Source organism: Silurus meridionalis, chromosome 9, assembly GCF_014805685.1.
Source record: "Silurus meridionalis isolate SWU-2019-XX chromosome 9, ASM1480568v1, whole genome shotgun sequence".
Lineage (NCBI taxonomy): Eukaryota > Metazoa > Chordata > Actinopteri > Siluriformes > Siluridae > Silurus > Silurus meridionalis.
In genome coordinates, this window is record NC_060892.1 from 23,305,885 (window position 1) to 23,330,542 (window position 24,658).

At 37.9% G+C, this 24,658-nt stretch overlaps 1 protein-coding gene across 1 annotated transcript; it reads left to right on the forward strand.

Annotated features, from left to right (window-relative positions):
- Positions 1–15: 15 nt before the first annotated feature.
- Positions 16–22,907, forward strand: aspm (assembly factor for spindle microtubules). Its single transcript, XM_046857155.1, is given in 30 exon segments — positions 16–419; positions 1,624–1,767; positions 2,248–3,679; positions 5,413–5,478; positions 5,583–5,684; positions 5,781–5,927; positions 7,357–7,593; positions 7,870–7,937; positions 8,027–8,168; positions 8,279–8,409; positions 8,580–8,755; positions 8,869–9,014; positions 9,138–9,223; positions 9,411–9,620; positions 9,802–10,000; positions 10,206–10,354; positions 10,889–11,017; positions 11,095–11,289; positions 11,698–16,116; positions 16,235–16,384; positions 16,460–16,626; positions 16,716–16,875; positions 18,562–18,702; positions 19,182–19,373; positions 19,752–19,805; positions 19,807–19,945; positions 20,025–20,179; positions 20,327–20,503; positions 20,603–20,775; positions 22,172–22,907. Coding segments are annotated over 30 exon segments (10,074 nt in total). The 5' UTR covers positions 16–131; the 3' UTR covers positions 22,272–22,907.
- Positions 22,908–24,658: the final 1,751 nt, after the last annotated feature.

Consider the following 24,658-nt stretch of genomic DNA (forward strand, 5'->3'; position numbering starts at 1 on the left):
CACACCAGCCTCCGATTCAAAAAGCTTCTGTCTTTCTAACTGGCTTGTGTGTGGAGCACGAGCGGTGGATTTAACGGCGGATTATTAGCGATTTGTGTAGCTATGATACATTTCAGGAAATAATCGCGAACATGTCCAGTACAGTCGGACGAGAGGGATTTTTTGACATCAGTCCAACGTGTCCTTCTTATCGAGCGAAAGGACACGACAAGGAAAACGATGCACTGGTTCCAGTTCTCAGCTTGGTTCAGTTTTCAAGGTCTCCTTTCGTAACTTTTGGAACGGTCAAGTTGGACTCATCCAAATCTTTGCCTTTATGCATTGAAAACCCAACCGAGGAGGCAGCCATTACTGTAACTGTGGACAAAATCCCATCTTCCAGGGGATTTTCAGTTGATCAAACAATCTTCACAATCCCGGTGAGTATAATATGTGACCCAGAGAAATAAATGTGTGTGTGTGTGTGTGTGTGTGTGTGTGTGTGTGTGTGTGTGTGTGTATTATTATTATTATTATTATTATTATTGTGTTTGAGTGTGTGTGTTATTTTATATGTAATTACACACACATTTATATATGCATGTGCTTCCACACAGCCATTTCTCATGCCAGGAGATTCTCCTGCAATATACACACACTTATGTTCAGAGTCTTGGTGGATCTTTGGTGTGTATTTTGAATAGGATGTATGCTAGTGTTTTATTTTTATATATATATATATATAATATAATATCTCACAAACATGTCCAGTACAGTTGGACGAGGGGGATTTTTTTTTCTTTCCATCAGTCCAACGTGTCATTCTAATAACTGCTTTTCATTAGCCCTGTGCTTGTATTTTGCGCAATGACAACGTTTAATCCAATCTATCTAATTACAGGGCTAAGGCAGGTTGCCTAGTCAGTTCACCTGGCCTCTTTTTTTTTTTTTTTTTGGGAGCTCCTTTCCATTCTGTTCTGATTGTCTCAATATGAGTCATGAATTTATCTTGCAGGCTGTGTGTATGGTTGTGTCACTAAAACAGACCACCAGATTACTATAAAATTCATATGAGTAGGAAGCAGTGGAAAGGCATAATTGTCAATGATTTCCATGTGTCTTTGCAGATCTGTATTCTGCCAGGTAACTTTATTAATATGGAAATACAGTATGTGCAAATACACACATCCCATGTTTTGGAATCCTTGTTTAAATTCATATATTGATAACTCCCATTAATTATGCAGATCTGCATATTTATGATTAATAGATTTTGTATGTACTTGAACTGATCACTTTGTATGTTACTAAAACAATAATACAAATGAAATCTGTAGTCAATCTTTGTGAATGGGGAAAAGAAAGCATATCGGAAATTACCCCTTATCAATATAGTAATTTCTCCTTCAATTGCAATACTGATAATTTTTACATTGTATATAATTGTAAGATCGCAAATTGAGATTTTAAGAAAATTGCCCTGTAATCATTTCAAAGCAGTAATAACTAACTTTTTATTGTAAGCAGTGTATTAGAGAAAAATATTTGTAATGTGTCAAACATTTTTCCCCACTCAAACCCTGATTAGTTGTTTGCTTGCTACTCTTCTGAAGGAATAATGTTAAATCTATGCTGTGTTTACAGCCTGAAGACAAAGTGATCATAAGTGTAACATGGACACCAGCAGAAGAGGGTGGTGTAAGAGAACTCCTCAGCTTTATTGCAAATGGCATTGTCAAGCATCAAGCAGTTTTGCTTGGAAAAGCAGAGGGGCAAAAACCCAAAAAGGTAAGTCTTTTTCTTTTCGGATTATTCTATGCCAGTGTAACCCCACTGAACATTAACACGGATTAAGCACGGACATCCTGCAGACCCCTTTCCCAGTTTTCCAGGAATGCATTCTCTTTCAGCCATGGTAAATGGCTTTCAATCATTTGAAATAAAATTTCAGTGCATGTTTACCTCAGCCAACTAGACTTCATTTAGCTAGGATGGTTTTGGAAGAATTTGGCTCATCATCCAAAAGGTTTTTTTTTCTCCTTTTTGAATAAGAAAAAAAATCTTGAGCTAAAGAGTTTTGAAATGCTTCAACAGTCAGCACAAATGTAATGTGAAACATGTATTGCAGGGTTATATAGCAAATCACTAAGCATTAAATGAACCTCATACCCTCTGACAAGTGCTTTGATAGCTCTTTTAATAACTTTTGAGTTGACCCATAACCCTGCATAATTATTTACTTTGTCTGTGGATTTTTTTATTTTTAAGCAGAAAAGTTTATGGGATACTATCAAATCCAAAAGAGTCCCTTCTCATGGTGGAAAAGTGGCCTCGACCCCGATCAAGGCAGCCAACAAGACATTCCGTGTGTCTCGACAGCCACAATATAAGAGGAACAGAGCCTCAAATCCATTAAAATCTTTAAACCAGGAAAATAATTGCCAAAGGCCTGTTGGCAGTAAAGAGAAAAACTCTCAATCTGTGTATCCTGTGATCCCCCAAGGCATCCCGAAGGCTATCCATGATGAATTGGAAAGCATGCCTTCTCAAAACAAGTCCCCAGTTGTTCTGTTGGTGCCAGCTGACAAATTTCTTTCCTCTATGGATAAAGAGAATATCTCTTCTGTACCACTGAATAAACCTGATTACAAAGAATGTAGAGTGTTGAATAAGACAATGTCACCAATTGGTACACCAGAGAGGTTCAACGCTTTGATGCCGCGCTTTCAAAGTCCTCTGCCTTATATTTGTAAACCGATTAAGGATGGATGTTCGGAGTCATTGAGACCGATTTTGTCTGTTGATGATGCTCTGGCTGTCATTAATTCTGATCTGTCATGTCCGGTGAGCCCCCCAAATGCCTGTTCTAGCTTGAATGTAGCAGATTCTGTGGATTCTGTTGATTTAAGTTTGGATGGTAATATCGAAACAACAATAAATGTTGTGGCAGACAGCTCCCCCCAGATTGACATTGCACAGCCGAGGCTAACTTTCTTTGTCAAATCCACTAAAGCATCAGAGGATGAGACAATCCCTGCTGCTTGCCCTTCCTCGGATACACAATTTAACAACGGAGTAGGTCAAGATGAATTGAACCAGGACGATCTTAAACCAAAGAAGATTCTTTTAAACTCTGCTACAGTTATCAAAAGCAAAGCAGGAGCTTCTCCTAAACACAGTCCAGACACACACAAAACAAGAACCATCAGACGTCAACTTTTGCGGAAAAGTGAGTCAAACACAGACTTACTAGATGGGGTCTCCGTTTTGCCTGTGGTGAACTCTGATTCATGTGCTAATCTTAAATCTAATATAACACCACCCCAAGAATCAGAACTAAAATTAACGCCTCAACAACCATCTTCAACTGAGCCTGCAAACCCCACTTGCACTGCTGTGCAACCAATCCTAACCTTTAATAGTGAAAATAATGCAAACAGTGCTGCGTCATCTCTTGGTTTTGCCTCGGACGTTCAGATATTGCCCCTCTGTGTCGCCGAGGACATGTTTCCTGTGCATAGCCGCACGACAAGCCAGAACAGAAAGAGAAAAAGTGAAGAATATTTACGGAACAGCTCGGGGTGCTTACCCAAAACATTTGAAGTCAAACAAAGCTCTGATGAGATGCAACAATGCAAAAAATCCTGCCGTGAACAAGAGTTTGGGTCAAGGAGTAAACAAAGTCAAAGAAAAATAACTGGTGAGTAAAATAATTTAAAATTCATTTCAATTGAAGTTTGAAAAAAAATCCAGTTTGTAAAATACGTATATCAGAGGTTTCCAGACTTATAATATTGAAATTAAAACTGCCATAGTTCCCCTTAATTTTTAGAAATAAATAAATTTGAAGAATTACTCTGTAACCTGCTTACCCAATGCAGTGTCGTTTTTCAAAGTTTTGGTTCAATTAAACTTTGAAATATCACAAAATAAACATGGAAACAGTCTAATTTATAGTACAGTAGAGTTCAAAGCCTAATACAGGCTATAAAGGTATACAGCTGAATGATTTTAATATCAGTGACATGAGAATTTTTTGAAAATTATAAATGATCAATTTGTAATTGATCATTTATACCCCTTCCCACCCTGCTCTCATATGTCTTTATGGGAACAACTTTGGCTTGCCAGCCCTAGTTTGGGCATCTCTGGCGGGTCGGTTTTTTTATGTTAGGACTGTCAAAATGAATGCGTTGACGCAAATTAATTTTAACAGCACAAATAATATTTAATAATTTAATAACCCAGGATTAATGCAGCATGGATTTGTTTAATCCTTTTTATTAAAAATATAAGTAAATAAATAAATAAGGCAAAATTAAAACCTTCAATGCAGGATGCATTTATTCCCGACTTCCTTTCTCATCCTTTTACTCTGGGGAAAAAAAAAATAATAATAATTTTTTTAATTATTAAACATCTGTTTTACTGAGGTGCCAAGTTTCAAATCAAGCACCAAAATCTGCCATGATGCACATATCCGGCAATTAAAACCATCCGTGTGGAAACGTAGCAAAAGTTTCGTTTGGGGGCCGGATGATTTACTTTAAAATATTTTACAAGAATATTTTGTTCATGCTGTATATTGAGGATGGCTTTACTAATTATAAACATGTATTTGCATAAAGTATCTATTTTTGTCCATGCATCTGTTGATTAGAGTATAAAAACGTAAAGTATTAATTTAAGGTACATTTTAAAACAAATAAAAATGTGCGATTAATTGAAGTCATGGCATTTGTGGAATAAATCGTAATGAAATATTGACTGACTGCCCTATTTATTAATATATAAAATATACGTGTGTATGTATAAATAAATAAAGTGCGTGTGTGTGTATATTTACACCAACCAGGCATGACCCTATGACTAGTATCCCTTTATTAATGCACCTGTTAGTGGGGGGTATATTAGGCAGCAAGTGAACATTCTTTTCCTCAAAGTTGATGTGTTTGAAGAAGGATAAATAGGCATGTCTAAGTATTTGAGGTAGTTTCCCAAGGTCCAAATAGACGACTGGGTCAGAGCATCTCTAAAACTGCAGCTCTTTTGGGGTGTTCCTGGTCTGCAGTGGTCAGTATCTATTAAAAGTAGTCCAAGAAAGTAACCGTGGTGTACCAGCGACAAGGTCATGACTGCCAAGGCTCATTGATGCAGGGGGAGTGAAGACTGGCCCTTGTGGTCTGGTCCAACAGATAAGTTACTTTGGCTCAAATTCCTCAAGCAGTTAATGACTCTAATGCTTGAATATTCAGGGCTGTTTTGATAGCAAAAGGGGGCCAACACTATTAGGCAGGTGGTCATAATGTTATGCCTGATCAGTGTATATATAATTCCAAAGAGCTGACCTAATCTCAAGGAAAGAAATACAATTTTGTACTACACTTATTGTTTCATGTATCGTGTTGTAAACAAATTAACATTATGTTGTAGCATCAAGCTCGAGGAAGTCTACAAAAGTGTCGATACAAAAGTCTGATGCTAAATCAACTCAACGGGGTAAATAAAGTCTCCTGTTATAATCTCTACTGATTAAAAGCACATAGCTTGTTATTTAAATGGCTTATGAAATTTTCAGAAGTCAGTCATTATCTTTTGTGCAGGGGGACATTCTTTGAAGTCTTTCAGCTCCTCCAACGTGAAGACCAAAAAGGTTATAGCCGTGGCACAAAACCGGCTGAACTTTATAAAGCCAACACAGACAGGTATTTTTTTTTTTTTTTTTAATTTACAGGCAAGTTAGCTCACATGTTAATGTATTGAAGTTCATGTAAATTCATTTCCAATTTTTTTTTTAACAGCTATACCCAGGCATCCGATGCCATTTGCTGCCAAGAACATGTTTTACGACGAGCGGTGGATTGAAAAGCAGGAACGAGGGTTTACGTGGTGGCTGAATTATGTTCTCACACCTGATGACTTTAAAGTGGCCACTGAGGTTACCAAAGGTGCAATCTTTGTTTTAAAATCTACACACTGTTTGATATTTTGGCTGACCTGGAATAATTTGTCCAGGTAAAGACACTGCAGTAGCATTGCAAAACCATATTTTGTGAAACATCTGATGACCAAAATAAGTTCATATAATAGCCATAAATCTTTTTAGTACAATTCTTGTTACAAGACCTGCAATGTTGTATGGTTTAGAGACAGTGGCATTGAGTAAAAGATAGGAGGTGGAGCTGGAGGTAGCAGAGCTGAAGATGTTGAGGTTTTCGTTGGGAGTGACGACGATGGTCAGGATTAGAAACGAGCTTATTAGAGGGACAGTGCATGTAGGACGTTTTGGAGACAAAGCGAGTGAGGCGAGATTGAGATGGTTTGGACATGTGCAGAGGAGGGACATGGGGTATATCGGTAGAAGAATGCGGAGGATGGAGCTACCAGGAAGGAGGAAAAGAGGAAGCCCAAGGAGGAGGTTTCTGGATGTGGTGAGGGAAGACATGCAGGTAGTTGGGTTGAAAGAGGCAGATGTAGAGGACAGGGGGTATGCAGACGGGTGATTCACAGTGGCGACCCCTAATGGGATACGCCGGAAGAAGAAGAAGACTTGTTACAGTTGTATATCACTAGTGAAGGGTAGAACACTACTTGTTGTGTACTTGTATTGGTTTGGTTCTGGATTCTGTACCAAAGATATCACGTCAAGATATTATGTGATGTAGTCCTAGACCAGGGGTCACCAACATGGTCCACATGAGTCGCCCACTGGCCTCTTCTAAAAATAGCTCACCATAGCGCCACTTACCAGTGAACTGCATCAAATTTTTTTTGTTGCTATCCTTTTTTTTAAATTGCACTTGCATTGGTGTGAATTTGAAAATAACAATATTAAAATATGCATGACTAGATATAGATCAATATAATTAATAATAACATGTAATTAAAGGTCAATTGAGCAAATTTGTTATTTCGGCTTTTGCGTATCAAACCTTTACATTAATTGGTACCCAAGCTCTGTTTCAAAACGTTGCTGACCCCTGTCCTAGACACTCAGATGCAGGTTTGGCAAACTGCAATTCATAAGACATTGCACTCTTTGTAAGGACTGTAACCATAACATGAGAAGACTTAGCAGTTACTGATGGTAACCAACATAAACAGAGCTAAATAAAGTGATCCGTCTCACCCATAATTGTGCAATAGGTTCCTCATTTTAATACACATTGAAAATTAATGAAATTGTCATTATAATTTGTTTTTTCTTTAAATAGTAATTTAATGTTTAACATTTCTGACAACAGAATACTAATAATTTATTATTAGATGTTGAGGGAATAATTCTAAATAATAAATACTTGACATATCGATATTTATGATTATTTTATTAAGCTTTAATAGGATAGTTTATTTTTTTTTTTTTTCTCCTCTTTGTAGTGAATGCCTTATCACTGACTATGGGAAGTGAGAAGGTGAACATACCCAAAGCGCCAACCAAGGAAGAGATGTCGTTCAGGACTTATACAGCCCGGAGGCACTTGAACCGTGTTCGACGTGCAGCATGCCAGCTGTTCACGTCTGAGAAAATGGCGAAAGCTATAAAGCGCCTGGAGGTGGAGGTGGAGGCAAAGAGGCTGCTTATTCGTAAGGATCGACACCTCTGGAAAGATATAGGTGCGTGGCCTGAAGGATAGCTGTTCCGTGTGCAAGCAAATTTATGCTATTTTATAACTAAAATGTTTGTGACAGTGCAGACGGGAGTTGTTTCAGTATAATTGCAGGCTGATCCTGTATTGTTCGGCTGCCCAATAAAAGGGATGGCATTTGCTAGCAAGGTTGCTGATAAAAGCTCTTTACATTGCAGTGACTCACTCTTTCTTAATGCAGTGAGCTTAAAAAAATTATTTTACTAATTTAAATGTATGTTTATTTATTTTTTTGACTGATTAGGTGAAAGACAAAAAGTTCTAAACTGGCTCCTGTCTTACAATCCACTCTGGCTACGAATTGGCCTGGAGGTATATCTTTTATAGATACTGATCCGTTTAAAAATAATTCTGTAAGAGACTGTTGGTGTACTAGCATCACACTTTTCATATTATTTCAGACAATCTTTGGAGAACTGATTTCCTTGGAGAGCAACAGCGACATCATGGGCATGGCCATGTTCATACTTGGGCGACTGCTCTGGAATCCAGACATTGCTGCAGAGTTCAGACACCCCAAAGTTCCCCACTTGTACAGAGATGGTAACCCTCAGTACAACCCTGCATTAATATTGATATCAACTTTATTTAAAATTGATTTGAATTTATTTTTATTTTTTTGGTATTCTTTTTTTTTTTTTTTTCCCCAACAGGGCATGAGGAGATGCTGTCCCGCTTTACTTTAAAGAAACTGCTCTTACTTGTCTGCTTTCTGGACAAGGCCAAAGAGTCTAGGCTAATTGAACATGACCCCTGCTTGTTTTGTATGGATGCAGAATTTAAGGTTCTTAAATATTTTATATAACATACTTTTCTTGCTTTTTTTTTGTTCAAGGTTTTTGTAAAATATAGAAATATAGTTTGTGCAAGCCTTTACAATAGTTCTATGCCGTATGTACATATTTTATAGAAGAGTTAACTTAAAAGACATTTGCTTTTGTGTTTTGCTCTCAGACAAGTAAAGATCTACTGTTAGCATTTTCAAGAGACTTCCTCAGTGGGGAGGGAATCCTTCCACGCCACCTTGGCCTTTTAGGTCTTGCCGTGTCCCACGTCCAAACCCCACTCGATGAGTTCAACTTTGCTGTGCAGAATCTTGCCACTGATCTAAAATGTGGCATTCGCTTGGTGTATGTTTACGCAGATTTGCACTGCCTTTATTTTTTTAGTAGTGTTTAAATGCTAGAAATTAAATAGTAATGTTTAAGTAATTAATCATGAGTTTTGTTTGAACGCGTTTCAGACGCGTCATGGAGATTTTCACTCAAGACTGGTCCCTGTCGTGTAAACTGCGGATGCCTGCGATTAGTCGTCTTCAGAAGGTGCACAATGTCGGTGTTGTACTGCAGGTGCTTAAAGAGAAAGGGGTTGACTTGAAAGACGAGCACGGTACTTTTAGTTATTTGTGCATTCTCAAACTCTTATTAAATGCAAGACTCGGCAAAATGTTTTTTTAGCAAACATTTTTAGAAATGATTACCATCTCTTAACTTTTGTGTTTCATGTTCTTAGGTATTGCCATTGACTCCAGGGACATAGTAGATGGGCACAGAGAGAAGACACTTAACCTTTTATGGAAAATAATCTTTTCATTTCAGGTAGCGTGTTCATGCACACTAGCATCAGTGAGAACAATTCTAATTAATGCATTTCTATAGCTGCAATTATTTAGATTACTGAACCTGTATAGCATGTCGATGTTTCAAGATACAGTATAAACTGTCAATCCTGCAACTAAGAGTTTTTTACCCCTTTTTTTTTTTATTTAATTTTTTTTTTTTTAAGGTTGAGATTCTGCTTGATGTAGAGCAGCTTAAAGAAGAAATCAGCTTCCTCAGGAAAACCTGGAGAACAAAACAGAAATTGCTATCTTTAGGGGACAATGAATATGTTATTAAGAGCATTGCAGGAAGATCTACATTGGAACATTCCAGCGAGAAGCTGGCTTTGTTGATGGACTGGGTTAACGCAGTTTGTGGCTTCTATGGGTTGAAGGTTAGTAATCAATATTTATATCCTTGCATATTAAAGTATATAAAAATGCATGATTTTTGTTGTCCTGCTTTGTAAGTTTTAAGACACTGTTAATGGGGAAATAATAAATAAATAATTTTTGTAAAAAAGAAAAAACAACCTGGGTTTTGGTATTTTAATGGCATCCTATTTCTCTTTCTAGGCTGAAAATTTTACAGTGTCATTCTCTGATGGTAGAATCCTTTGCTATCTTATTCACCACTACCATCCCAACCACCTGCGAGCTGAGGATATTCAGCAGGAAACAACACAAACAATTGAGTGTGGCCTTCATTCCAAAGTGGAACTGAACAACTCCTCAAGTGACTCTGACTATTCCTTTGACTCTTTGGAGCGGAAAGGTATATTTGAGCAATATTTGTCTCTGTGTGTTTGCACAAGTTTTCATTGAAAAGGAGGACATATATTTATTAGAGGGGAAAAAAAACAAGCTTATATTATTTGTGTGAGCTGTGAGTTATGTTAAATTTTTATATTTTTTGTACTACTATTTCTTTATGGCATGTATTTTTAAGAACTAGTTTCTAAGAATCCTTTCCCTTTTAGATTTGGCATCTCCAATAGTGAATTTCAAAATGCTTCTTGAGAACGAGCGAAGAAATTTTCAGCTGGTGAGCTTAGCAGTGTCTTATCTTGGAGCGGTTCCTGCCATGATTACACCAGAGGACATGTCTAACACAATCCCAAATGAAAAGGTGCACTGGAATTAAATTTTAACTAGATAATTGATGTATTGAAATGAATACATGGGTGTTTGGGTTGTTATGGTGTGACTGCACATGGTTAGTCACAGTTTATGATCTGACCAGTATCCCATCATTTGGGATTTTTGCTAATAATTAACTTCTTAATATTATAACCATATACATATTACATTGCTCCCTCACCTGTCCTGCTCATTAGGGTTAAATTAAAGAAAATGATCTACTTAAAGATTTCTGTAACGTTGTAAACCTTTTTATATACAATTTAATAGTATGGGTTTTTTAAAATAAAAAAAAGGCAGTCACAATTTTCATACAAGAAACATTAATAATTAAAATATATTAATAATATTAAAATAATAATTTGGAAATGCTATTTTCTATGGTAGAATGCTATGTTAAATTATTTTTATCTGTATTAACCCTTGAAACACTTTTATATTGTTGGGCATAATGGTTTGTAATTGTATATACTCAACATAGCCTGTTTTTTACTCAACATGGACGTGTTTTGTTCCCATAAAGGTGGTTACATGCTACCTGTCCTTCCTCTGCACTCGACTTTTGGATCTCCGGAATGAGACTAGAGCTGCCAGAGTTATTCAAAGTGCATGGAGAAGCTATAAGCTGCAGAAGGACATTAAGATCAATCAGGTAATGCACCCAGCTGAACACCTTTTACACCATTTTTAAATGTACTGTATTTTTTTAAAGACATTTTCCATTCACAGCTGAGGAACCAGGCGGCAAAAAAAATCCAGGACTTTGTGCGTTGCTTCATACAGAAAAAAAGGCTGAAGAGACAGAACATGGCTGCCACAGTCATTCAGGCCATCTGGAGAGGTCACATGACCCGAGAGGAGTTGAGAAGAACGAGGGAAGCTAAAATCCTTGCGTTGCAAGAATCAGCTGCGATCTTAATACAGGTTTGATATTAATCGCATAATAAAATAACTGAATTTATACAGTTGAAGTGAAGAAGTTTTATTAGAATATATTGTTTTGAGTGAACACATTGTGTAGTGCTGTCTATATAATTTCTATAATCGGTAGTAAACAGTGAAACATCTTTTGGGAAACAAAGAAATTGAGTTGTAGTTCGGCTTGTTATTAACCCAAGGTTCTATTACATACTGGTTTTTTGGATAATTACAGTTCATCTCTCTCTGTTGGTAAAATCTTAGATATCATTGGTGATTTTAATTTTAAACATGATTAATTGCATATAATGGCCCATAATTACATGCATATTAAGTTTATATCGTTAGTTCATTTTCATTTATTGTTGCAGTGCTACTTTGTAGGTGTACTGACTGTCTTTTTCACTCATACAGAAAACCTACAAGGAATGGAAGGCACGAGTTTTCCTAACGAAGAGTCATGCTGCTGTTGTCATCCAGACTGCTTTTCGAATATGGCATACAAGAAAAATGGCAGTGAGGAATTCTGCTGCTATTCGGATCCAGGCATGGTACAGAATGCAACAATGCCAAAAACAATATCTCCGCAAGAAATCCAAGGTTGTCTTAATTCAAGCGTGGTTCAGAGGTACTCATCAGAGGCGCGAGTTTCAACACCTGAAAAAGCGTCATCAATCTGCTGTTGTGATCCAGAGCGCTTTCAGGGGCTCCCGTGTACGAAAACGCATAGGTGAGATGAGACGAGCTGCAGTTTCTATCCAGATGTGGTATAAGGCCTGCTTGATAAGGAAGGCTGAGCAGAAGCGTTTCGAAGAGGTTAAATCTGCGGCTGTGAGGCTTCAAGCAGCATTCAGAGGATGGAGGACCAGAAGAGAAATGTCACAGCAAAACCAGGCTGCTCTTGTCATCCAAACTGCTTACAGGAGATGTCTGGCTCGAAGGTCTTTCTTGTCTTTAAAGAAATCTGTGGGTATACTCCAAAGGCGGTACAGGGCTAAAACACTTGGAGAGCAGTTAAGAAGAGAATACCTGTCTCTGAAGTGTGCAACAATAAAAATGCAGGCATTATGGAGAGGCCAAGCAGAGAGAAAGAGAATCAACCTGCTCCATCTGAACGCCACAGTGATCCAGTCACATTATCGTAAACATGTGGTGCAGACAAAGTTTATGGCATTAAAGCAGGCTGCTATAGTCATTCAAAACCAATACAAGTGTTTTCGGGTGACTAAGGAAAAACGATCTGAATTTCTTGCAGTAAAAAAAGCTGCAATAGTTCTGCAGAGTGCGTATCGTGGCATGAGAGTAAGGCGGGACGTGGACAAAAAAAACAAAGCCGCTGCTGTAATTCAGTCAGCGGTGAGGGCTTATGTTGTTCGGAAGAATTTTCTTGCTCAAAGAAGTGCTGCCATTATCCTTCAGCAACACTACCGGGCATATTTGCTTGGACGCATGGAGAGGCTGGATTACGTTCGACTTAAAAAATCAACTATAAGTCTCCAGGCTATTTGCCGAGGCTGCAGAGTGAGAAGAGAACAGAAGAAAAGGCATCATGCTGCTACACTTATCCAGGCCTATTTCAGAAAGTATAAAGCACAAGTCTGCTATGTTGCTGTCAAATGCGCTGCTACCATCATACAGCAGCATTACAGAGCGTATGTTTTGGGCAAGGAGATCCGTGCATCGTATCTACAACTTAAAACTGAGACCGTGATTATACAGTCGATATTCAGAGGAATGAAAGTTCGCAGGAACCTTCGAAACATGCGCAGAGCGGCAACAGTGATTCAAGCGCATGTTCGTGGACACAGACAGTTAGTGGAGTACAGGAGACAAAAATGGGCTGCAGCCGTTATCCAGAGGCAGTTCCGTGCCCACAAACAAAGGAACATCATTAAAAAACAGTATCTTGCCATGAAAGAAGCTGCAGTATGTATTCAGGCAGCATACCGTGGCATGAGGGTGAGGAAATGGATCTCGGAGATGCATATTGCTGCAATCGCTATTCAAAGAAAATATAAAGCACACAAGCAATCTAAAGAATATCAGGCCCTCAAACAGGCAACAATCCTGGTGCAGAGGAGACACCGAGCCAATCTTCTTGCAAAGAGGCAGCGCGAGTTGTATTGCGCTATGCAAAAAGCAGCCATTTCTTTGCAGGCTGCATACCGTGGCGTGAGGGTGAGGAAATGGATCTCGGATATGCATATGGCTGCAAAGGTTATTCAAAGGAAATATAGAACACACAAGCAATCTAAAGAATACCAGGCTCTCAAACAGGCAACAATCCTGGTTCAGAGGAGACACCGAGCCAATCTTCTGGCAAAGAGGCAGCGCGAGTGGTATTGCGCTATGCAAAAAGCAGCCATTGCTTTGCAGGCTGCATTCAGGGGAATGAGGGTGAGAAGAGAGATCTGTATGAGAAACAAAGCAGCAAAAGTAATTCAGGCACACATTCGTGGACACCTACAATTAGTACAGTACAGGAGACAAAAATGGGCTGCATCCGTTATCCAGAGGCAGTTCCATGCCAACAAGCGAGGGAACATTGTTCAAAAGAGGTATATCATGATGAAAGAAGCTGCAGTATGTATTCAGGCAGCATACCGTGGCATGAGGGTGAGGAAATGGATCTTGCAGATGCAAATGGCTGCAAAGGTTATTCAAAGAAAATATAAAGCATACAAGCAATCTAAAGAATATCAGGCCCTCAGACAGGCAACAATCCTGGTGCAGAGGAGACACCGTGCCAATCTTCTCGCAAAGAGGCAGCGCGAGTGGTTTTGTGTTATGCAAAAAACAGCCATTTCTTTGCAGGCTGCATACCGTGGCGTGAGGGTGAGGAAATGGATCTTGCAGATGCAAATGGCTGCAAAGGTTATTCAAAGGAAATATAGAACACACAAGCGATCTAAAGAATACCAGGCTCTCAAACAGGCAACAATCCTGGTGCAGAGGAGATACCGAGCCAATCTTCTCGCAAAGAGGCAGCGCGAGTGGTTTTGCGCTATGCGAAAAGCAGCCATTGCTTTTCAGGCTGCATACAGGGGAATGAGGGTGAGAAAAGAGATCTGCAAGAGACAGCGAGCAGCCACAGTGGTACAGGCATGGTACAGAATGTACAGAGTAAGAGTGAGTTTTCAAGCTATTCAAATTGCAGCCATCCTGATTCAAAGAAAGTACCAGGTTTACAAAGAAAGGAAGCGTTTCTTGTCCATGAAAGCGGCAGTCTTGCTTTGTCAACGAAAATATCGAGCCATTTTGGCTTCAAGGCAGCAGCGGAAAGCTTACCGTGACAAGTATAATGCTGTGCTTGCAATTCAGGCAGGATATAGAGGAATGAAGGTCCGGCAGCAGATGCAAATAAAACGCAAAGCTGCGATAACTATTCAATCCCATGTCAGAAAGCGTTTGAACCAAAAGTACTACCAGAAGCTACTTTGGGCATCAAGAACAGTTCAGAGACTCTTCAGAGCTAATAAATTGAGAAAGCAAGCCATCGAGTCCTTCAGGAAAAAGAGAGCTGCTATTATTTTACAGGCCGCGTTCCGTGGTATGCAGGCCAGACAAGCACTGACTCAAAAGCACCAGGCTTGTACCATTTTACAGAGTGCTTACAGAGCTCATTGTGCTCGGACACGATATTTGTGTATGAAATATGCCGCTATTGCTATTCAGCAAAGATTCCGTTCTGCGCTTGCAGCTCGGAGGCAAAGGGAGCAATTCCTGAGGTTGCGTCGTGCTGTAATTACCATTCAAGCCTACTACAGAGGTCTTAGTGTCCGGAGGGAAATGATTCTTCGACATCAAGCAGCTACAATTATTCAGGCGGCTTTCAGAAGACATGGGGAGGAAACGAAGTACCAGGCCATGAGGTTGTCTAGTATTCTCATTCAGAGACATTACAGGTCCTATGTTGAATCTAAGGCAGTCCGGGAGAAATATTTAGCATTGAAAACGTGTGCCATACGTCTCCAGGCTGCTTATCGAGGACATTCTGTTCGACAGAATATGGCCAAAATGCACAACGCTGCCACTGTCATTCAGGCAGCAGTAAAAATGCATAAGCAAAGGTCGACGTTCAGAAGGCAGAAGTGGGCTGCAGAAGTTATCCAGGAGAGATTTAGAGCTTGGAAGCTTGGGAATCAACAAAGACAGAAATACCTGCATTTAAAGGATGCCACCTTGTGCTTGCAGAAGTGGTTCAGAGGCAAAAAGGGAAGAGAACTTGTAAAACGTATCAAAGCAGCAAGGACGATCCAGTCCTACGTAAGGATGTCCATCCAAAGGCGGTGCTTTATGAAGACAAAAGCTGCAGCAGTTACTATTCAGTATGCTTACAGGGCACATTATTGCCGAATGCAGCAATCCAGGATGCAAAATGCCGCAGTCTTAATACAGCAGTGGTACAGATCATGCAGATTGGTCCAGAAAGAGCGAAAGTACTTCCAAAGAATTCAAAAATCCACACTGACTTTGCAGCATGCATTACGGCAAGCGATCGCAAGAAGATTCGAAAAACAAAGACTAGCGGCTATCAAGATTCAGTCTGTGTTGCGCATGCATTTGCACCGTCGTCGCTACGTTAAGTTGCGCTCAAGTGCTGTAAAGCTACAAGCTAATTTCAGGATGCGAACAGCCAGGAGAAGTTACCTAAAACAACAGGCCGCTGCGGTAATAATACAGACGTACTTCAGGGCATACAGAGCAAAACTGGAACAGAGACACCGTTATCTTAGGACACTGGATTGCATCCGTGCCATTCAAGCGGGAGTGCGTGGACTTATTGCATCCAGAAGATTCCAAGAAATGAGACGAAGTGCTGTCAAGATTCAGGTTAGCCTGATTAGCTTTCTGTACATATTAATTGCGACTTCTTTTTTGTTGAGTTGAATTTGTGCACATTAATGCAGATCTTCAAATTTACTTAAATACCTTTCACTTCCTCTGACAGGCATGCTATCGTGGAATGATTGAGAGGCGCAAATTTCAGCAACGGAAGAAGTCGGCATGCGTCATTCAGAAGCATTACAGGGCCTATCAACTCTGCCAAACGGAGCGGGAACAGTTCCTCAAACTTAGGAATTCTGCACTTCTCATTCAGGTAAGACATTTTCAGATATGAACAGTGTTAAAAGCTGTGTATGCTCGCCTCACCAAATATATCTGTTTACCGCAGAGAGAATTCCGTGCCTACCGATCAAGAAGACTTGACCTGCAGAGACGAGCGGCACTTAAAATTCAAGCTTGGTTTCGAGGATGCCAGGCCAGACGCGCCTATGTCTCGAAACAAAATGCCATTGCAATCATCCGTAGATGCCTTCAAACTAGATTTCAGCGGTTAAGGTAACGCCAATTTTAAACTGAACACGCTTGAGTCGGAGTGTTCTTTGTGTGCTTTGAGTAACATTTTCTGTGTTTTTGTTCTACCTCAGGTTTCAAGCGATCCAGCACAGTGTCAGTGTCATTCAGCAAAGATGGCGGGAAACTCTGATTGCTAGGAAACAGCGAGCCCAATTCCTACGAATCAGAAATTCCGTTGTCGTCATGCAAACCCTGTGGAGAGGTGCTAGGAAGAGGAGAGCAGTTCAAAGGGTAATTGTCTTTTTATTACCCTTTAAAAAAAAAAATTTTGTATTAATATTATTATGATAAACTATTAGAAGTGAGAAATGGAGTTTTATAGAGCAATGTAAAGAGAGAAAAGTAGATTTAGTGTCCCATGTTACAAATGGTCCTTTATGAATCTATGAATTATGAATCTGCTTGGACATAGCACATGAACTCATGCCTGTGTTTTAAACATCATTGCTTATTAATTTGCCTTGATTAAGAGTGCTCATAATTTTGTTTTGGATTTTGTACATCAGGCTCGTGGAAAAGCAGAGATTATACAATGATTTCACCATTATATTGATCTGTTTGGGTAACTTTGGGTAACAAAGTTCATCTGTAAACCTGCTGAATTTCTGTCAACACCCTTATCTTTTCAGCCAGGTTATTTTAGGCCGGTACTTGTACAGGAATTAATTTAACCTTGAGCTCATGAAAGAATATGAAGCTGTTAATCGTTAAACTAAATGTGCATAATCGTACATTTTAATTACCTTCAGAGAATGGAGAAATAAGTAAGAGATACTAAAACTGGTAGGTATGTGGCAGTTACTGCAGTAAATAAATAAATAAAATAAAGAAAACAGAAATCGACATGTAGCCTGATCTTGCATACTGTGATAAATGAGAATTTATGTATTTTGTTTTTTGGCATGAGGGAGTTTGGATTGGGGCAATAAAAAATTATTTTGGTGGAAGCCATGGAGTGCTTTAATGCTAGCCCAATTTGAAGTGAAAACTGGATTTTCTGCAACATCAGCTTTAACAGTCCTGACTATTGCATATTTCTTGCCCCAATGGGCCTCTATTATATCAAGTGCACACAGCAAGAGTTCTTTAATCCAAGAATTGCTGACATTTTCACACTTGACTTGTATTGCTAGTAACTCAGTTGTTTGACGTCAAAACGTGCACGATGCATGAATGCTTAGTCAAGACACACTACCGGATGTTTCACCTGGAGAAATCACTGGCAATCATGCCTGATTTACAAAACCGCCTTTTACAAAAGATAAACGCCAGAGCTGCCTAGCATGTGACTGCCCATATACAATTTTTTTAATTATTTTTATATTTAATTCTTGTATATTTTTTTTTTTTGTTTGTTTTTCAGCAATAATTTATGTATGACATGCCAAATAGTGTTTGTTTACTTGTTTTTATTTTTAATTGAATTTTTAATGATAAAATATATCATTGGTGAATGAGAGGAGATGAGCCAGACATCCTAATTCCTCTTTGACTCTGTTTCTTATTGGTGTACTTGCAGTTACAAAAAGTTTCACACTATGCAAGCCTTGCGGTCATTTGCACAATGAGCCTTTTGTCATTGGACACAAAAAATGACAATCTGGTGCACTTGTAACTTGCAATTACCATTTTTGGCCACTAGATGCAGCAATACTATATGAAGTTAAATAGGATACTTAGCAATGCTATCTGCATGATTTTAAGCATTGTGTTGCTGCCACATGATAACTGCATAAATAAGCATGTGTATCGGTCTTCCTAATAAAATGTGTAGTTAATATGGTGGGGCTCTGGATTGCATGACTGTAGAAAAGTCTCCACTTAAAAACTCAGTTAATATAACGAGTCTAAAGATCTGTTCAACAAAAGAAATGGATTTTTTTTTTTAATTTCTTTAATTGCCTTTTTATCTTTTAGGCAAAAGATATTGCAAGACGACATCGTTTTGCAGCTGCTGCTCATCATCATTTGTGCGCAGTGAGGATACAGAGGGCACTGCGAATTCATTGGGCAATGAAAGCAGCGAAGAGGCAGATTTCCTCAGTCATTTATATTCAGGTAGTCAACGTTTATAGTGTGGCTGCCATTCTATTATTAGTTTCTCTTTATTTTGCTTGTAGTTATTGCTGTATTGCAGGTGTAAATTGAAGTTTTAGCCATTTTGTAATACCTGGCTGCACTGGTTTAAAGGCTGAGAGGAAACTAACTGATTACCTTGATAAAGCCAGGTTTTGTTTTGTGTATAGTTTCTCTCAAGTTGTATCTACAGGTCTGATATATAGCCAAAAGCTATAGCATTAAAACAGGTGATTTGTTAATTATTTTATAACAATTGAACCTTTGCAGGTTTGAGATAGACAGCAAGTGAACAGTCAGTGCCTGAAGTTGATGTTTTGGGAAAGCAGGAAGTTCTATTAGTTAACTCTGTGTACATACAGGATGTGCCGCAAATGTACAAAATGAAATGTCCATACTGATTTAATTAATTTTTTTTTGCTTGGATGGTTCCTCTTCCTCCGTTTTCAATCTTACTTTAGCGCTGGTACTTGGCTAAGCTTCAGCAAAGACGATATCTTGAGCAACGGCAGAAAATCATCACGGTTCAGAGAGCAGTGAAGGCTTGGTTCAGTCATCGTAATGAAGCGGCCACTGTTCTCCAGCGCACCGCCAAAACATTCCTTCTGAGACGCAGGAAAGAGAGACTGCAATGTGGAATCATAAAGTTCCAGGTAACAATGTCATGTAAATATGTACTCGTGTTTTTAAAAATGTTTTTGTTTGTTTTTTGTTCTCATTAATCCGGGGAGGTTTACAAGGCCATTTCCACACAATTTATAGCGTACGAGAGCTTTCCATACAGTTGGCAGCCTTCCCAGGATTTGTAAAATGCTTAATGCTTAGAGATATAAAAAAAAACACCCCATTTTTTTTCTCTCTCATAATTGAGACGTGAACATTAGGAGGTGGGACGTCTATTAGGTGGGAGGGGTTATCATCTTTCTCACCTGATGAACCAACATTTGTGTGAAGAACTTGAGGGTTAAAATATTGGTTTCATGAATGATGTATAAATATGTGGCCTTTTAATATTTTAATGGCACCTCAAGGCACTCTGGAGAGGTCATCGTTCAAGGAAGCTTCACGACACGGCCAAAATGGTTTTCCATCAGGCATCGCTTGCAGAAAGTCAACAGAGAGGCCAAGGAAGAAGACAAGTTGTGTCACAAGACTTCAACTGCTTTGACTTACCTTCTTGGATATCAAAATTATGCCCATATTCTCACTGCCTTGAAGCATTTAGGTAGGATTTTCTGCACAAGTTTGTTTGCACATTTGTTACAATGTAAGGGTCTCAACTAAGATTTTAATTTTATCTGAAGAAACTGCAACCAGACTTTCTCCAGAGAGCTGCGAGCACCTTGTGAATAGTGGCGCAACCCACACCATCTTTACCCTGATAAGGAACTGCAACCGGAGTGTGCCGTCTATGGAGGTCATCACGTTAGCAATTCAAGTTCTTCTCCATCTATCAAAAGTATGTGAAAAATTCAATCACTCATTGTCTTGTCACTGCTATTTTTTAAGTTCTTTATGTTCTAATTTACTCCACTGTAAATCATATTGTCAGCTGTGGTGATTTATCAATTTAATAATTATACAAATGCCTTGCTTTTTGCCGTAGTACAACAAGACCATAGACGCTGTTTACGATGTGGAGGACTCCGTGGAAACACTCTTGGATTTGCTACAGATGTACAGAGAGAAAGCTGGGGATAAGGTTGCAGAAAAGGGGGGCAGCATCTTTACCAAAGCATGCTTCCTTTTGGTGATTTTGGTACAGGATGAAAAACGGGCATTGGTAAGTGTCACCATGACATGATTCATAACTGTATCTTACACTTTGTAAAACTTTGTATAATCAAAATGTATTTATAAATTTTTTTTTTATTACCTCTAGGAGGTGAAAAAGCTCCCAAGGGCCTCAGATCGCATTTGCAGGATTTATAAGTTAATACTTAAAAAATGCAAAATGGATGCCCAGAGAACCAAAGTCAGCCAAAGGATGAATGTCTCACTGAATGGAAGCTTCCTTCCCCAAGCCACTCCTCAAAAGTCTAAGCCAATACTAAGGTATGTCATTGTTTCTTAAAACTGTGGGCCTGGTTTTGGAATATTAAACCTTCGGAAAATGCTATTGCAAAGTGCCCACAGAGGAACATTTTCCTAACGTGTGTAGCTTCATTCTCCTTCAAGCTGTTTCATTCCAGAGCTATGACCAGTACACTTTATGTAAATTGAATAGTGCTCTATCCCAAAAATCTATTCTAGAAAAAATGTGGAAGCCCCTACACCTTATTCTCACATTTTATTTTCTTCAACTGATTTTTAAAATCAAACTTGTGGAATCTTTTTTTTTATTAGCTAATAGCAGATGTGTTTAACATCTGAAACTATGTTTATTTGGTAAGACTCATTGAAAATGGCAAAATAAATTATAAACTGAATGGGGGGTGGTTAAATGCTGAACGTTTTTAAATGCTATTCATTAGAAACTGAACACATGATTGTGTCTGCGCAGAGTTTCACATTAACCACTTTACAGCAATGCATTTTTTTTTTCCCAATCAAATTTTATACTGTGCTGATGCTCAGTTACACAAATGCTAGTTGATCTACAATCATGCAGATCATCTCGAGATGGCAAATTAGACCAGAAACATGGTGTGCAAAATCGAACACAAATATCCCATTACTTTCTTGTGTCTCCAATGAGATAAATGATGATTCAAATATTGATTGAGCGATAGAGCATGATGTTAAATGCATAGATTTCATGTTTGAGTGTGCGATTCTGCTTTTACCAAGCGAATTGCCAATGAGTTATTTAATTAAAATGGTTAAATACAGCGATTTTATACAGTGGTGGACGAAGTACACACAGCATGTACTTGAGTTTAAGTAGAGATACATGAGAGAAATTATTACACTATTAAAAGTAAAAGTTTTCCCTTTAAGCTTTCACTTGAGTAAAAGAACAAGTATTTTCCTTCAAATGTACTTTGTACCACATGTAAAAGTACTATGATTTTATCATGGTTATAATGTAGCCATAATTAGCTATCTGAATGTTTATCTATCTCTATCTATTTATCTGAATGTTGGTTGATCTTTCTTCTTTCTCGACTCTTAATCGCACTGTTCTCATGTTATTGTTATTTAAAGCCCTAGAACATCCTCAATTATTAATATAACTTATCTACTCTGAAATGTATTGAAGTCTAGTGAAGTTACTCAACTACATTTTGCGAAAGTCAAATATCTTACTTTTTAAAGTAAATGTATCTCTAAATGGAAATGAATGATTACAGATTGGTCAAAAAGCTAGTTAAGTACAATAATGAATTGCATTTACTTCGTTACTGTCCACCACTGTTTTCATATCTTTAATTACTCTTGTTCATGTCTGTTTTATTTGTGTGATTTTAGAGCTCATTAATAATTTTCATTCATTTTTAATCTTTTCTAGATTTGTACCAGACTGGGTTCTTGAACGAAAGAAGATGAACATTGTAGACCCTCTCAGTGCCATCCAAGCATTGGTTAAATCTCTTGCCATTGTACCCTGAGCACACAGCAAGAGTTAATGTACATAGTGAATTTATTTGCTTTTTTCCTTCTAACTTGTAAATATTTCCCAGTGTTTTAGATTGCTGTCATAGCTATAAACATTTAGTATCACTATTCTATTTTTATTTTTTTACATTCCTGTTCTTTGCATTGCCATAGTCAGAACAGTCTTTTTATATGTAAAAAAAAAAAATGTAATAAAATAGGTTATTGAGTGCTGTTTTCAATCAATGTGCTTTGCTCTGTAACCGAATGAATTCGCGGAAAATTCATGAGCAGTCTTAAATGTACAAGAATTATTCTTAAATATATTATGTGCTTTCCTTATGGTTGTGTTAGAATTGTAGCACTGGAGAAGCATTTTTTTATTATTTTTTTTTAAATAACTAAAAATAAATTTACTGAATAATAGTGACTGCTTAACAAGGGAATAGCCTGCCTGTTCTGTTTTGGGGTTTTTTGTATGCACACAATGGAATGTGTAAAAAGTAAAGACTGTTGGCTACAAAAAATGTATTAGGAAATTCATTGACTCCGAACATTTGAGTTCCAATATATCTTGGTAAACAAGCCGCTAGTGAACTGCAACTTTAGGTTTCTAATTCACCCACTGCAATAAAGTGGCTATTGGGAAATTAATTGTAATTAATGCAAACACAAACTCTCACTTCAACAGCATACTTAATTTTTTTTCTCTCTTCTTTAAAATGCACATGTACCTAACAAGCTTAGTTGAAATTTTCATTCTGGCTAGAAGAAAATAAAAAATAAGGTTTGGAGGAGATCATTACCTGGAGCCATACATGATTTTTATTTATTTTTTGTTAGGATAAATAATTTCTGGTTTATACTATGCATGTGAAGAAGGTATAATCCTTGCATAATCCCACATTCAGGTTTTTTTATTTTTTTGCTTTTGTTGAACAAGCTGCAGGTCAATGGTCTTTAACTTATATATTCTTATATATAACCTATTAGAAAATGTGGATCAAATATGTTCTTTAAATATATCTGGAATATACATGGACTGCATGTCATTTTGGAACAAACGATTCAAACAAAACGCACAATGGTTTTTCATGGTCGTTAGAAATTCCTTTGATTGCACATGTTCTTTTGTCATTCTCATGCGGGGACAAGAAATGTTGCAAGTACATCATCTGATACTGTTGCCAGGGTTGGGAAAGATGACTATATGTTTACAACGAAATCATTGTAGAGAATCTTTTGTACAGTTACATACATGCAAACCTCAAAATTGTTCTGAACACTTTTAAATTAGAGTTAGAAAATGAACTAGCTGAACATTATAAGGAAAACCTACACAACTGTGCAATCATGCATTCATTCATTCATTCGAACACGTAAATGATTATAGTAAACATTAGGGTAGAAGGAATATTATCTCAGTGACTTCCTGTGCTATGTTTATATGTGCCAGATAGGCTAGTTTGTATTTCAGAAATTGCTGAATAATTTTGTAGATTTCACACATCTGTGGAGGATTAAGCACAAATGTTTGGTGATGGTCCATGTGTCTCTGCATATTCACTAAAATAGCAATGTATACAATATGCTGCTATTGAGGGTTTTTTTTTGTGCTTCAAACCATTGGAAAGCCTTTTCAGTGGAGAAAGTTTAATGACATGCAGTACCATCATGATCGTGAGTATTTCAGACAGTGTAAATGATCATACTTTATGATCAGCTTAAATGCTCTCTCCTTTTTTTTTCCCCCTTGTCCCTCAATTTTTAAAGGCATAAAAATTGCCTACTTAATATTCAGGAGACCGACTCAATCATTTATAGACCATTTTAATTTCTTTACCTTAAAAAGCTCTTGGGTAAATCATGCTGAATTCCCTTGGAAGATCAACTGTTTTCATCTCTTTATTCAAGAGCAATTCTTCTCAATGTAGAATTATACTTTTTTTGTGGGGGGAAATAGCCTTGTAACCATTTCCTATGTTGCAACAAACACAAAGACTAAAGCCACCAACACCAGGGCATTTTCATACTTCTAACATCAGTCAGTGGCTAAAGGATTGTTAAAGACCGAACATCAAGGTTGAAAAACGTTTTTTACCAATAGGCCTTTAAGCTTGTGAATGGCTTGAGCTTGAGCCTCAATATACAGTGGTACCTCTGAATACGAATGCCCCCGAATACGTATAATTCAGAATACGAATTGAAATTCATAAAGATTTTTGTATTGGTTTCAAACGGAGGAACGTTGTCTCATTTTTACTGTGTACTGTGTACCACTGTGTATAATAGGAATAACAATAAAAGCTTCTTGACTTGACTTGACATGGTCCTATGATTTTTGTACATTTCTTAATCCAATGGAAAATTTTTCTTTAGAAATCTCGATTTGTGAAGTGCA